Source organism: Urocitellus parryii, chromosome 7 (genome assembly GCF_045843805.1).
Source record: "Urocitellus parryii isolate mUroPar1 chromosome 7, mUroPar1.hap1, whole genome shotgun sequence".
Classification (NCBI taxonomy): domain Eukaryota; kingdom Metazoa; phylum Chordata; class Mammalia; order Rodentia; family Sciuridae; genus Urocitellus; species Urocitellus parryii.
Window position 1 is genome coordinate 138,356,481 of NC_135537.1, and position 15,831 is coordinate 138,372,311.

Genomic DNA, 15,831 nt, shown 5'->3' on the forward strand with positions numbered 1-15,831 from the left:
CGGTAGCGGACATCTATATTCCCAGCAATTTGGGAGGCTGAGGCAGGAGGATCTCAGTGGTTTGGGAGGCTGAGGCAGGAGGATCTTGAGTTCAAAGCCAGCCTCAGCAACATTGAGGTGCCAACAAACTCAGTGAGACCCTGTCTCTAAAATAAAATACAAAATAGGGTTAGGGATGTGCTTCAATGGTTGAGTGCCCCAGAGTTCAATCCCTGTACCTACTCCCCTCCAAAAAACAGCATAAATGCAGAAATCAGAATAGGCTGGTCTTGACTTCTATGGATCAACATTAAAATTCTGAGGGTAAAACTACTGTGGAACTCCAAAACAGATACCCAGCCAGGTTGTCATTCTAGAATAAAGGCAAATAGACTGGTATTAGGGAACAGGAGTATCCCAGGAAAAAGAAGTTTCTGAATTAAATCAAACTAGTCAAGAGAATCAAAATTAAGGAGATAAAGAGAAGGAAGGCTGGCAAAAATACAAATGTCCTTAAATTAATTTAACAGATTTTAAAGCCATTTTAATCCTTTAAATTTGTTTATACATTTTGTCTTATTTAAATCTTTGTTATGTGGGAGAGCAGGAGAGCTCTACCACTGAGCTACATCCCTAGCCCTTTTATTTTGAGACAGGCTCTTGTTAAATTGTAAAGGCTGGCCTTGAACTTGAGATCATTCTGTCTCAGCATCAGGATTCACTGAAATGACAAGCATGCGCCACCTGACTTCTTTAAATCTTCCCAGAAATTCACAGAAGTTTCTTTCTTCTGGTAAAGAAAAATTTGTCTGATTAAACCAGTTCCTTCCGTTCATTTGTGTTAAATCACTTAAAAAAATTTTAAACTAAACACAGTGTGAAACTTTGAAATGTTTAGTTCAACTTCCTAACCACAATAAAATCATCAAAATTAGGAAATTAAGCTGGGTGCAGTGGCGCATGCCTGTAATCCCAGTGACTGGGGAGGGTGAGGCAGGGGGATCACAGTTTCAAAGCTAGTCTCAGCAATGGCAAGGCACTAAGCAACTAAGTGAGACCCTGTCTCTAAGTAAAAATTTAAAAAAAGGGCTGGAGATGTGGCCCAGTGGTCAAGTGTCCCTGAGTTCAATCCCTGGTACCAAAAGAAAAAAAAAAGAAATTAATATTCATACTTCTATCTAATCCCCATAACCCACTCAAATTTCATCAACTGTTTCAATCATGCCCTTTTTTTTGGGGGGGGGGGGGGACTAGGGATCTAACCAATGGGTACTCTACCACTGAGCTACACCCCCAGCCTTTTTCAGTTTGAGACAGGTTTATCAAATCCCCTCCTGCCATAGCCTCTCAAGAGGCTGGGACTACAGGTGAGCACCATCCTGCCCAGTTGGATGATGCCCTTAATAGCAAAAAGATCTAGTTACATTTAATTATCACACCTCTTTAAACTCCTTCAATCTGTAAGTTTTTAAATTTTTCTTTTACTTTCAAGTTTGAAATTCTGAAGATCAAAGATCAGTTATTTTGTAAATATCCCTCACTCTTCTGAGGCTTCCTCATAATTGGATACAAATTATATACCTTTGGCAAGAATATGACAGAATAGTCTCTGAGTTACTACTGTATTCTATTAAGTGACACAGGATGTTCACTTGTTGCATTACTGGCAATTTTATCACTGACATTAGAATATGTCAGGTTTCTTCCCTGTTAAAATTTCTTTCTAGGGCTGGGGTTGTGGCTCACCTAACATGCATGAGGCACTGGGTTTGATCCTCAGCACCACATAAAAATAAAACGAAGATATAATGTCGGGCTGGGGTTGTGGCTCAGTGGTAGAGCGCTTGTCTAGCACAGGTGAGGCCTGGGTTCCCCAACACCACATAAAAATAAATAAATAAAGATTTTTAAAAAATATATAATGTCCATCTATAATTAATATATATATTTTTTAAAAATTACCTTTTAGCTGAGCACAGTGGCACACACCTGTAAACCCAGCAACAGGGGCCTGAGGCAGGAGGATCACAAGTTTGAGGTCAGCCTCAGGAACTCAGCAAGGTCCTAAGTAATTTAGGAGATTCTCTCAAAATAAGAAATTTTTAAAAAAGGGCTTGGGATGTAGCTCACTAGTAGAGCACTTCTGGATTCAATCTCCAGAATTAAAAAAAAAAAAAAAAAAAAAACTTTTCTGTTTTTAATTAATAGTTATGTTGTTAAGAGGTACTTTAATTCTATAAATATCTTCTTATCAAATCTTCACCCACTTGTTTTAGTATTTGTTGTAGGTTGAATAATGATTCCACAAAACAAACCCACATCCTAATTCCTGGAACCTGTGAATGTTACCTGATATGGCAAAAGGGGACTTGGCAAATGCAACTAACTTGAGGGCTAAAATGAGAAGATCATCATAGAAGGGTCATAAATGTAATCACAAGTATCCTCATAAGAGGGAAACTGAGAATTGACAGGCCAAAGAGAAGGCAATATGACAATGGTGGCACAGATTGGAATGATGCAGCCATAAGTCAAGAAATGCCAGCAGCCACAAGAAGCTGGAAGAGTCAAGGATTGCATTCTCCCAAAGCTTCCAGATGGAACACACAGTCTGCTGACACTAGTGAAACATCTCAACTTCTGGACTCCAGACAAAATAGTTTGTTGTTTTGTTATTATCTGGTAAGTTTCTATTGCTTTAAAGCACCAAATTTGAGGTAGCAGCCACTAGAAACTTAACCAGCACTTATCACGCATCAGTCATTACCATGATGGTAGCCCAATGCTGATTTTCTAATTATATAATTCCTTCTTCTTTTGTAAGATGGCAATCTGTTATAAGAAAAATCTTTCTATTCCAATCACATACATTCATTCATTTATCCAGGATTTATGAATTCCTATTTCCTCCAATAGGCTTAAGTCTGTTACTATCTTGATTTTTAAGTTGTCCCAATTTGGCAATTTTAAGGCCCTGACACCAGTTTCTGTCATTTTGACATGACTTCCTCACTCTTCTAGAATAATAAGATATTTTAGGATCATCTTAGAATTTTCAAGCCTGCCAATCACATAAAAGCAAAACACATACAATTATGTATAGTACACAATTCCTGATAATAATAACAACTATATTACTAAGTTTATGTATTTACTATACTTTAAAAAAATTTTTTTAGTTGTTGACGGAGCTTTATTTTATTCATTTATTTATATACAGTGCTGAGAACTGAACCCAGTGCCTCACACTTGTGAAGCAAGCCCTCTGCCGCTGAGCCATGACCCCAGCCCCTATGTACTATACTTTTTATTGTTAGAATGTACTCCTGATTACTAGAGAAACAAGTTAAATCTAAAATGGTTGCCATGCTATGCTAGCAGTAGCTTCATTCTTTTCATGTTTGTATCTCTTGACTGCACCAAGAAGCCACATCCAACGACGACCTCTCCCATCTAGGCTTGTGTAAATGTACTCTATGATGTTCACACAATGACAAAATTACCTAAATGCATTTCTCAGAACAACCTCAGTCATTCTTTTTTCTTATTTGTGATGCTCAGGATTAAACCCAGGGCCTCCTGCATACAATCTACCACTGACCTACATCCCTAGCCCTGAAGTATCACAATCTTTAAGTGACATGATTAAAACTTTCAACTTAGAATTCGACACCTGATAAAACCAGCTTAACCAAAAGTCAAAATAAAGACATTTTTACATAATAGTTTTACCATTCAAACTCTCCTTTAAGTTCCTAAAAGATGTGCTTTAGAAATTGACCAAGTTGGGGGCTGGGCTGTAGCTCAGTGGCAGAGTGCTTGCCTAGCATGTATGAGGCACTGGGTTTGATCCTCAGCACTACATAAAAGTAAACCAATAGGGCTGGGGATGTGGCTCAAGCGGTAGCGCGCTCGCCTGTCATGCGTGAGGCCCGGGTTCGATCCTCAGCACCACATACCAACAAAGATGTTGTGTCCGCCAAAAAATAAATAAATATTAAAAAAAAAAATCTTAAAAAAAAAAAGTAAACCAATAAAATAAAGGCATTCTGTCCATCAACAACTACAAAAAAAAAGAAAGAAAAAGATATTGACCAAGTTGGGCACAGTAGCACACATCTGTAATCCTAGTCATTAGAGAGGCAGAAACAGGAAGATTGCAAGTTGGAGGCCAGCCTTGGCAACTTAATGAGATCCTGTCTCAAAAACAAAACAAAACAAAACAAAGGTTGGGGATATAGTTCTGTAATAGAGCACCCTAGGGTAATAGAAGACCCTAGGGTTCAATCCTCAGCAATTAAAACAAAACAAAAAGAAAGAAAAATTGAACCAAAAAGGAAGGAGTGTGGCTAAAGAGGCAAAGGTGAGCTAACAAAATATAAGCAACCCTCAATAGGTGCTGACTCTAGGAGAGAATAAAGTTAACTGGAGGAAATAAAAAACAAAGTTGAACCTTCAATCCAAACAAAGTCTTCAGACTTTTTTTTTTTAACCATGATAAAAACACATAAAAATATGACATGCTTTAGAACCTATGTTCACTCTATATTTTATAGATTTTTTTTTAAATTTAAGAATTACCCAGGAAAGCAGAAATAGAATATAAAGCTTACAAACCAGTAGGGGAAAAAGGAGGAAACTCAATCAATCCCAGACAGGAAGAGAGAAAAATTAAAACAAACAAAATACAGAAATATAAAATTAGAAAAAAAGAATCAACACCAATTAAATCTCAAGTTGAATTTTATACCTATATGCTATTTATAAAAGTCATTCAAAATTTACAACAGAAAGGTTAAAAGTTAAAAGAAGGATAAATCTGGGTGTGGTGGCATAGCCTATATAATCCTATCATCTCAGTATGCTGAGGCAGGAGGATCACAAGTTTGAGGCCAGCCTCAGCAACTTAGCAAGGCCCTAAGCAACTTAGCGAGACCCTGTCAAAATAAAAAATAAAAAAGTAGAGAGATTGAGGTGTGGCTCAGTGGTTAAGCACCCCTGGATTAAATCCCTAGTACCCCCCAAAAAGAAAAAAAAAAATACAAGAAGGATAAAGATACACCTAACAGAAATAAATTGAAAAGCTGCTTGGAAATATACAGATAATTTAACATACATTGATATATCCTTAGTCATATGGGAATGCTTGTCATTTTTGCATCTCGTGTGTTTTGGTTACATCTTGTGATTGAAAAACTAGACAGGAAAATAGTATATAAAGCACCTCCCCTGTAAAATGAATCATTTAGTAAAAGGAATAAGTTTTGTTCCCCAATGTACTTCTAGCATATAACATCTACTTGGGAGGCTGAGGCAGGAGAAGCACAAGTTTCAAACCCAGCCTCAGCAACTTAGCAAGACAAAATTTTTTTAAAAATGCAAAAGGCTAGGGATGTTGCTCGTGGTAAAGTTCAATACTAGCACAAAATAAAATTAAAAAAAAAAAAGACTCCAAAAAAAAGGGACATCATTAGGGCTGGGGTTGAGGATCAGCAGTAAAGCACTCACCTAGCACATGCGAGGCCCTAAGTTCGATCCTCAGCACCACATAAAAATAAATAAATAAAATAAAGGTATTAAAAAAAGGAACAGCTTATGTAATTAAATATGTCTTTTTGTTGTAGTAAGTGACCTCTTCTCTTCATTAAAAGATACTAAAAACAGTGAAGAAATTAGAAATGAGGTCTGGTGCAGTGGCACAAACTTTTAATCCCATCAACTCATGAGGTTAAGGCAGGAGGATCACAAAGTTTGAAGCCAGCCTGGGCAACTCAGCAAGACCCTGTCTCAAAATCTAAACTAATAAATATAGAGAGCTGGGGGTGTAGCTCAGTGGTACAGAATCTCTGGGTTCAAAGCCCAGTGTCAAAAAAAAAAAAAAAAAGAAAAAAGAAAGAAAGAAAGAAAGAAAACGAAATTAGAAAAAAATTGTAGTTATGCATTCTGCTTTGATCTGCTCTGAGATTTCCGATTTGTTGCCGTATTTCTCTTGATACCACATTTTAGACACCTGAGCTCAAACTCATTACTGCCTTTTAAAAATTCCTAATTGAATTTTGGCATCTAATAAAATTCTCTGTTCAAACTCCATTCCATAATAAAATAAAACAGAAAACATAACACATACCTTCCATCTTTCAGAGTGTTAACAATAAATCGGTTAATTTGGCAAATACAATTACTGGACAACCGTTCTTCCTCAACAAGAGGGTTCAACTGTGTTGCCAACATAAAAGCTGCAAAGCACAAAGATTACTTTAGCCTTTAAAACAATTCAGTCTTAAGCATCTGAAAGCTAATTACAAAGAAAAAGAATGACTTAAATATGGTCCTATTCAAGGACTAATCAGATTCTGCCTACTCAAAAACAGTATAATCAACTATGTGTTCAACATCTGCTGCTATTCTTAAATGTATATATTTCTTAAAGGGCCAAAACTAATTTTTTTCATCATTTAGGTTTCTTGACAAAAACTAAAAAAGTCTTTTCTAGGTCTTTCACATTGTAACCAGAGATAGCAAGCCCATATTCTGAAAATTCTTTCCTGTCTTGCTTTTAAAGCTTCCTACACGGAAATAAAATCCCCAAAAATGCAAGTATAGGACAGCTAACCCATCACAGTCACTAAATGTCAATATCATCCTTAGGGAAATTAATCAAAGAAAACATAGAGCACCAGTTAGTGAAAATTAATTAAGCCAAGTGGCAGCTTTCCACTACATCCAGTCTATTGTTAGAACACTCTCCAAGAGCTGCAATTCTGAATAAAGTGCACAGTCAAGCAAATGCTGACTTCAGGAAGGTGCTAAAATATTGAAATCTAAGTACTAGTTGTACTTTTATTATTTAAATACAAATTCTTAGACTTATATATCATACTCACATGACAGAGTGTTCAATCCATCACTCATAAGCAGTCGATAACGTGGTGGACTATTCCCTGTTGTGATGGGACGGATGTTCTAGGACAGAAAACTTGATTCATTAGCCAGATTTGCTGCCCAATCCCCAAAGATAAGTAAACCTTAGTGGTAGGACAGTGGGTTTGCCATTAGTTCAAAATGAGGGGCTGGGGTTGTGGCTCAGTGATAGAGTGCTTGTCTACCACATGTGAAGCACTGGGTTCAACCCTTAGCATCACATAAAAATAAACAAATAAAATAAAAGTATTGTATCTATCTTCAACTAAAAATATTTTTTTTTAAAAAAGAAGAAGATGATAAGATTCTCATTCTCTTGCCACTTAAACCTAAACAAAAGAAAAACTAGATTAGATGATTTTCCCACCAACCTTTCTCCTCAAACACAATACAGACCAGAATAAAATGAACTGCCAATACTCTGTGTTCCCTCTTCCCTAACTAAAATTTGGCTGAAAATCATCCCCCAAATAATAATAATTTTAAAAAACAAGGTACCTAGTTTATACAAGATAATATATAGGAAACATGCTAAAAATAATAAATAAAAATTTAAAAAATCCTTGAACTGCAGGGGCTTACAATTGGGATGGAGATGGAAGCAGAAAGACACATGCAATAAATGCACCTAACGATATGGGGCAGAGCTGATACATTTACTTGAACTTGAAGTTCATTTTAGGTATCTCTCTGCAGGTTACACATAAGGCAGATTTAAACAAGATAAACCTAAAAGCAAAGTGACAAGTAAGAATTGTACTAATGCATTACAGTCATCAACCAACCATGGAAAAGAACATAGACACAAAGCATTAAATCTGAACCCCCCAAAGGTTTAACTTTAGCTCACATTAAAAAAAAAAAAAAAAAAGGCCTGGTTCCTTTCCCAAGTATGATGTGGACTGGCCTACTTTTTTTTTTTTTTTGCAGTGATGGAAAGAATTTCCTGAAGTGGACAAATCTGTACGTTCTTCATCAAACATATTTAACATGAGTCTAAAAAATGTTCAACATCCTGGGCTAGGCAGGGGTAGAGCACCTGCATAGCATGTGTGAGGCACTGGGATCAATCCTCAGCACCACATAAAAATAAGTGAAATAAAGGTAGCATGTCCATCTGCAAATAAAAATATTTTTAAAAAAATTCAACATCCTGAATTGGAAAAAAAATTTCTCCAAGACCTTACTGGAACAAATGGCAAAAGACTATATAATAGCTAAAGGGAAAGAAAATTACATACAGAGGTACTTACAATGACCTGGAGAATAGGTTTTATGGATGTATCTCCCTGTTGCATTATGGCCTGAAAGAGTAAAAACAGATTATAAGATATGCACTCAAATCACCATTAAAAACCAACATATTTTTTACAGTTTGGTATATGGAATAAACTACACATAATATTGTTGTAGGAATATGTAGGGCATGGTGGTACATGCCTGTAATCCCAGCAAAATTGAGTCAGGAAGATTTTCAAGTTGAAGGCCAATCTCAGCAATTTAGTGAGACCACAAGCAACTTATTGAGACTCTATCTCAAAATACAAAATAAAAAGGGTTGGGGATGTGACTCAATGGTAAAGTGCTTCTGGGTTTAATCATCAGTACCAAAAAACAAAACAAAAAAAAGTCAGAGTCAGTCATTTGAAAAACCTAATTTATCACTCTGAACAAATCATAGGAATGCCTGTTTTCAAAGAAAACAACAAATAGTATCTGTTGCCAAAAGTAAAAGTGTTTCCTTGTAAAAATCAGAACTTTTGAATATTTACATTCACTACTATCAACTTTAAAGTTTCACAATACTTTTCTCATGAAATCACTGGTAATGTTAATGAATTTGAGTTTTTGATATAGTGAAATACATCAACATTTGGAAGACCTGCATAATGTAATGAGCTAATATTTCCCAAATGACTAATACATGTTAAAAATAACACAAAGGGGGGGGGTGGCTGGGGTTGTGGCTCAGAGATAGAGCACTCACCTAGCATGCGTGAGGTACTGGGTTTGATTCTCAGCACCACATAAATAATAAAGGTATTGTATCTATCTGCAACTAAACACACACACACACACAGAGTTCAGTGTGGTAACACATCCCTGTAATGTCAGCTACTCCAGAGGTTGTGGAGGATTCAAAGTTTGAGGCCAGCCTGGATGTAGCTCAGTAGTAGAGCAGCTGGGTTCAATCTCCAGCATCACCAAAAAAAAAAAAAAAAGAGAGAGAGAGAGAGAGAAAGAGGGGGAGAGAGAGAAAAATAAAGGGCCATAAAAGGATATTAAAACACTCCTCCCTTTTTCAATTACATTATCTTGTGTGAGGCCAGATTTCCTTCATATAATTCAAACCAAACTAGACTGAATACAGAAGTGGATATGAAAACCTACATATCATGTTTTCTACCAAACGCCAGATTAATGAGGTGTACAAAAATGTAAAACATACCACTTTTTCACTATTTTTGTTTTGAAATGTTTTTCACTAAATGTTACTTGTGTTAATGAATGACTATACTATTATTTTAAATAAGTAAACATTTTTAAACATCTTGGTTATAATTTCAAATTATAAATATTACAAATATAAACCAAAAAACACAAACTCCCAGTGGACCTCAATGATTTTTAAGAGTCTAAAAATGATTCTAGGGCTGGGGCTATAGCTCAGTGGCAAAGCACTTGGCTAGCACGAGTGAGGCACTGAGTTAGATCCTCAGCACCACTTAAAAATAAACAAATAAAATAAAGGTACCTGTCCATTTCCAACTACAAAATAAATTTTAGGGGAAAAAAACGGTTCTAACAAAATTATGGATTGAATTTTTAAATATTTATTTTTTAGTTTAGTTGGACACAATACCTTTATTTCATTTATTTTTATGTGGTGCTGAGGATTGAACCCAGGACCTCACACATGCTAGGCGAATGCTCTACTATGAGCCACAACCCCAACCCCTGGATTGAATGTTTGTGACTTCCCAAATTGATATGTTGAAACCCTATTCTCCAATATGATTGCATTAGGCAAAGCCAACGGGAAGCAACTAGTTTTAAATGAGGTCATAAACATGGAACAACCCTCCTGCAATGGGATAAGAGACCAGTGCTCTCTTCCTGCAAAAGCACAGACATCTATGAACATATAGCAAGATGAAAGCAGTCTAAAAGCCAAGAAGTGGGCTCTAACCAAGAATCAAACCTACTGGTACCTTGATCTTGGACTCCCAGTCTCCAGAAATGAAAAAAAAAAAAAAATAGTGTCTGTTTAAGCCATCAGGGCTATGGTATTTTTTTATAGTAGCCCCAGCTGACTAAGAAGATACACAGTCCAAGAGTAAAGAACACAGCTAGTCATCAATAGAGATAAATATGAATCAAGAAATAAAATACATAAATAATCCAAAAGTCAGGAAACCTAAAAACAAAAAAAAAAATAGAAAACAAGTAGCAACACAAAAAATTTAAAACCTAAATACATAATTATATTAGGTGTAAGTGGTTTGAGCATTTCAACTAAATGGCAGATATTGTCAGAATGAACTATTTGCTGTCCACAAGAAAGGCAATTTAAACATAAAAAGACAAATTAAAAGTCAAACACTGGGCCATGGTGGTGCATGCCTGTAATCCCAGTGGCTTGGGAGGCTGAGGCAGGAGGATCACAAGTTCAAAGTAGCCTCAGCAAAAGCAAGGTGCTAAGCAACTCAGGAGACCCTGTCTCTAAAGAAAATACAAAATAGGGCTGGGGCTATGACTCAGAGGTTGAGTGACCCCGAGTTCAATTCCCGGTACCCCCCCAAAAAAGTTAAACATTGGGCAACGCACAGTAGTGCAGGCCTGTAATCAGAAACTTGGGAGGTTAGGCAGAAGGATGGCAAGTTTAAGGTCAGCCTGAGCGATTTAGCAAGACTCTCAACTCTGTCTCAAAATAAAAAATAAAAAGGGCTGGGAATGTAGCTCATTGGGAGAGCAACCCTGGGTTCAATCCCCAGTACCCACTCCAAAAAACTATGAAAGTAAGTACCACTTTGTCTTTCCCAATTTTTAAAGTCTCAAGGCAAATAGCTATAAATTAAATGAGGACTACCATTTGTGATCACTTCCCAGGCTTCGCAATTTATTCAAATAATCGCTTGACTCTTGCAGGGCACAGAAAGTTATATTAACTAAATAAACAAAAATGTAAACATACATATATAATTATTTATAATAGGAAATATACACTAAACATTTACTATATCAGGCACCACCTGTAATTCCAGCAACTAGAGGCTGAGGCAGGAAGATCGCAAGTTTGGAAAAGCTTTTGGTAAAGCCTCAGCAGTTTACCATATATCAGGCAGCAGGCTAAGCACTTTAAAATGTAATAACATGGGCTGGGGATATAGTTCAGTTGACAGAGTGCTTGCCTTGCATGCACAAGGCTCTGGGTTCAATTCCTAGCACTACACACAAAAAAAAGTAATAATGCACTTAATCCTCCCACTAATCTTACAAGTAACAGGTATCATTTCCCTTGTTTTACAGGAAAGGAAAAGAGGTTAGTATCTAGCCCAAAGTCACACATCTAATAAGCAAATAAAGAGAAATTAAGGTCTCAAAGTAAAGACATTTAAGCCAGCTGTGGTGGTGCATGCCTGTAATCTCAGTGGCACAGGAAGCTGAAGCAGTAGGATTGCAAATTCAAAGCCAGCCTCAGCAATTTAGCAAGGCCCTTGGCGACTCAAGAAGACTGTCTCAAAATTAAAAAGGCTGGGGATGGGCTAGGGTTGTGGCTCAGTGGTAGAGCGCTCGCCTCGCACGTGAGAGACCCTGGGTTCTATCCTCAGCACCACATAAAAATAAATAAACAAAAATAAAGATTGTGTCAATGTATAACTAAAAAAAAAAATTTTAAAAAAAAGGCTGGGGATGAGAGTTGGGGACTGGGGTTGTGGCTCAGTGGTAGAGCACTTGCCTAGAATGTGTGAGGCACTGGGTTCGATTCTCAGCACCACATATAAATAAATAAATAAATAAAGGTCCATCAATAACTAATAATAAAAATTTTTTAAAAAAGAACTGGGGGTGTAGCTCAGTGGTTAAGCCCCTGGGTTCAACCCCTGGTACCAAAAAAAAAAAAAAAAATTACTTGTTTAGTAAGGAAAGTCAAATGAAGACTTTCCTGAAACAGTAATTGATCTGAATTTGAACATTATGTTAGCTAGTGAGGTAGGAGTCAAGAACAATCCAGGCAGAAGAAAAAGAATGATCAGGGCACTGAGAGAAGGCAAAGGTAGACAGTATACAAACTAGATGGGAATGGTGGGAGCCCGGTATGCCAAGTGAGAGCACCCGGGGCAAGAAATGATGGTGCCAGTGTGGGTGGAGAAAAGTCAATGGGCTTAAAAGATCTATATGGAGATAAAATACACTTCACTTAGTAATGAACTGGGCAACCAGAGTGATGAAGAATGTAGAAAGAATGACTCCTCCATTTCCTGCTAGCATAACTTTCTAAAGGTATCATTCGCTGAGACAAGTACATCAAGAGGTCCCCTTATGTAATGCATTTGCTGAATTTGAGATGGCTTTGAGAATCAACAAGGCAGACAGACCACAGAAGCTCGTCTTTTAGAGTAAAGGTGGCTGGCACAAAGGAATTAGTGCGACTGACATCTAGATGGCAATGAAATTGCCCAGGGAGAAGAGGGCCTAGAGGGAATCTGGAGTGAACAGAAATTTACAAAAAGAGGCCTACAAATACGACGGGAAAGACTAGCTGAGCCACAGAACCCAGAAGACGACAGTGTTAGCAAAAGGCAGCACGGATCAATACAGGCCCAAACAATTCTGATTATTCATCTAAGTCGAAATTTGAAAAGCGGCTGTCGAACTTGGCGACCTGGACGGGTAACTTTCGCCAGTTTTCTATAGTGATCAGAGGACTGTCTGATTGGAGAGGGCTATGGGAGGTACGGAAATGAAACAGGGGAAAGGAACAACTCTACGAAAGTTTGGGTGTGGATGGGGGAAGAGTTGGAGACAATGTGGCCGCAGGTGGACGATGGGGGGGGGGTCGTTTATTTTGTTTTCTTAATTAGAAAAGTGAGCCTGTTTAAAAGACAAGGAAAAAATCCTTTCAGGAAGCATAGAGAGAGAGAGACCCTAGGCTGTCCTCCCCACGGTCCTCCACTTCTCCCCCTCCAGCGTTCCTTCCCCATAGCCTGCGGCTTCCTCCCGCTCCGCTACCCACAGCTCCGGGCCTACAGCCTCCCGAAGCCACCGGCTCGGTTTCCTGATGTCTTCTCACCGCAATGGCCCCCTCGCTTAAGGGTCCAACCATGGTTCCAGGGCTCTAACTCCCGCGCTCGCGCTCCTCGGCTCCCCAACTTCACTACCGGGGTCCCGCGGGCTGTGCAGCGATTGGCCGGAGAAACTGTGCGCGCCACTCCCGCCCCCGACGTGTGCGCGACGCTGGGGCGGGCCTAGGCGCCAAGCAGCCATCGTATTGGTCGAGGCTCGATGGGCGGTCCACGTGATTCGCCCGTGGTTGGGTCCGAGGCCAGGTGGCGGGATGGCGGGTCCTGGGGGTGAGGCCGAGAGCCAAATTGCGCGCGCAGTGATTGGCGGGAGCCCCTGAAGGCCCCGGCGCCCTCTTCCAGGTCCTTTCGCAGCGGGGTTTCGGAAGTGTACCCGCCACGGCCTTTGGCCGATGGGCCGCAGGGTAGCCCAGAGAATAGAGTTGTTTTCTGATAACTGTTCTAAATGTAGTCAAAGCAGTGACCTGGTTCTTTCCGCAACCCACTGCAGGCCTCCCGCCCGTGCCAGGCCCAGAGCTTGGCACCGTGGGATCCCTGAAGGTAAAGAAGCCTCAGATGTGAGCACAGTCTGTTTGGGGAATTTCTACCCAGAGGAACCCACACTCAAGGTAGACAAGGTATGGGCCCCCAGTGTGATGCATCACAGGTGGAAAATTAGGAAGGCAACCCAGACGAAGTGCCATTTGAATCGAATCCAGTAAGTGTGGGTATTTGCCAGGTGGACTCCAAGTGACTGTGGATTCTGGAAGAACAAATGGCCTATGCAAAAACATTGGAGACAGGAAATTACCTGGCAAGCCTGGGAATAACAATGAGTAGCTCAGTATGATAGGATACCGAGGAAGAGGAGAATTAGAAAGTAAGCCAAAGATCAAATAATGACGAATTTGTACTGGGTTTCCCTGTATGCTAGGAGGAACGAATTGACAGAGGACTGAGGTCTCTCCCAATGTGTGGAGTAGATTTGAAAGGGAAGGAAGGATGGGATTGAGGGGATGGAGACTGTTATAACACTCTGGAAAGAATCCTCCAATGAGCTGTGAGTGGCATAGGCCTGTGATCCCAGTTACTCAGGAGGCTGAGGCAGGAGGATCACAGATTCAAAGCCAACCTGGGCAATTTAGCCAGAGACAGACACACACACACACACACACACACACACACACACACACGATGGTGAGAGCTTTGATGGAAAGAATGATCTGGAGATTGAAGCAAAAAACTGATTTATGGAGAGAAATATTTAATAGTTGCTAGTGTGAGTGGAAAATAAAATCTGGAGTGACTTGGGCAACTAGGGAAGATGGAAATTAAATAGGACTGGGATGGTAGCTATCTGCTGTTATCTGATTGTCTTTGTATAACCACTACCTACCATAATTCCTGGAACAAAGTAGGCTTTTGATAAATGTTTCTGACTGAGTTTGTTGAGTGGATTGGCATGACAAAATATTGATCCTTCTTCAGCATATGAACAATTACAGTAGAAGACCATAAGAATCGATTTTGTTGCTTTACATTTGCTTGGATGAAATCTTGATTTTCTAGAATTATACATTTGTAGAAATCTGAATTCTTCATTTCTTACTCACTTTACAGACCTGAAATAGAATGGATCTACCTGTGGATGAATGGAAATCATACGTATTTCAGAAGTGGACTTTACTCCCGAAGTCTGTTCAGGTCACCATTTCCAAAGCAAAGACTTTGAGTGATATCTTTCTTCACTCCTCTTCGCTTCTTCAGTAAGTGAATGGAAGCTTTAACCAGGGAAGTTTCAATCTGAGAAATGTTCTCTTTTGTCATTTGCTGTGAAGTAGTATTTCTTTGATGGAAAGGTTAAATAACTTCAGATTTATGTATTTTAGGGGATTTACCAGTTCTTGCTGTTGTGGTAATTTATTGAACATAGAAAACTAATTGATGTGAGTTTGGGGAGAAGAGTAACATGATCTGATTATATTTTAAAACAGAGATTAGCAAAACTACAGCCCAAAAGGTAAATCTATCCCACTTCCTGTTTTGTGTAGCCCACAACTAGTAATGGTTTTTACAGATAAACAGTTGCAATTGATTTGATGATAAGAAACACAGGCTTTGTACACTAAGCAAAATGGTTCCCATTTAAAAAAAAAAGAAGAAGAATTTCAGTTTTTGCAATAGTAGACCTGAATTATAAAAAAATTGTTATCTATTATAATTATATTTTGAATTTTGTCAATAAAAAGGTTTGGGAAATTAATTTTTGTTATGTAAGTACCTTTGTAAGAGCTTTGGTTTTGTCTCTTGGCTCACAAAGCCTAAATATTTACTCTCTGGCCTATACCAAAAAAGTTTGCTGACCGTTGTTTTAAAGGAATACTCTGACTGCTAAGTTGAGGATAGACAGGAGAGTAGCAAGGGTGGGAGCAGAGAGGACTGGAGGGTTGTATTAACCCAGGTGAGAGACAAGATGATGATAACTTGGGCCAGAGTGGCAGTTGTGGGGAAGGGGAGAAGCAACTGGATTCTGAGGTATATATTTAATAGCTTTCCTGACAGGTGGAATGTAGTGTGTTAGAGAATATAAAAAGCAACACTCTGGAAGTAGAAGAATGACATTGTCATCATTAGGGAAGGCTACAGA

At 38.7% G+C, this 15,831-nt stretch overlaps 2 protein-coding genes across 9 annotated transcripts in view; one reads left to right on the forward strand and one right to left on the reverse strand.

Annotated features, from left to right (window-relative positions):
- Rpa1 (replication protein A1) overlaps positions 1-13,332 on the reverse strand; it is a 54,664-nt gene extending 41,332 nt beyond the window's left edge. Inside the window, exons 1-4 of the mRNA XM_026388872.2 lie at positions 13,196-13,332; positions 8,154-8,204; positions 6,864-6,942; positions 6,107-6,215 (exon numbers count right to left, since the gene is read on the reverse strand). Coding sequence (XP_026244657.1) covers positions 6,107-6,215; positions 6,864-6,942; positions 8,154-8,204; positions 13,196-13,228 — 272 coding nt within the window. The 5' untranslated portion in view covers positions 13,229-13,332. The remainder of the gene's footprint in view (positions 1-6,106; positions 6,216-6,863; positions 6,943-8,153; positions 8,205-13,195) is intronic.
- Positions 13,333-13,499: 167 nt separating this feature from the next.
- The window catches only part of Smyd4 (SET and MYND domain containing 4), a 61,413-nt gene continuing 59,081 nt past the window's right edge, over positions 13,500-15,831 (forward strand). For 2 of the 8 annotated variants that reach the window (XR_013343963.1, XM_077800852.1), the window contains exons 1-2: positions 13,501-13,822; positions 14,805-14,950. Coding sequence is in view for 5 of the 8 variants with exons in the window: in XM_077800852.1 (XP_077656978.1) it covers positions 14,817-14,950 (134 nt within the window). In the remaining 3 variants the exon portion in view is untranslated. Of the gene's footprint in view, positions 13,823-14,804; positions 14,951-15,831 lie in introns of those variants that run through there. The other 6 variants (XM_077800854.1, XM_077800853.1, XM_026388820.2 and 3 more) reach the window with 6 other exon arrangements.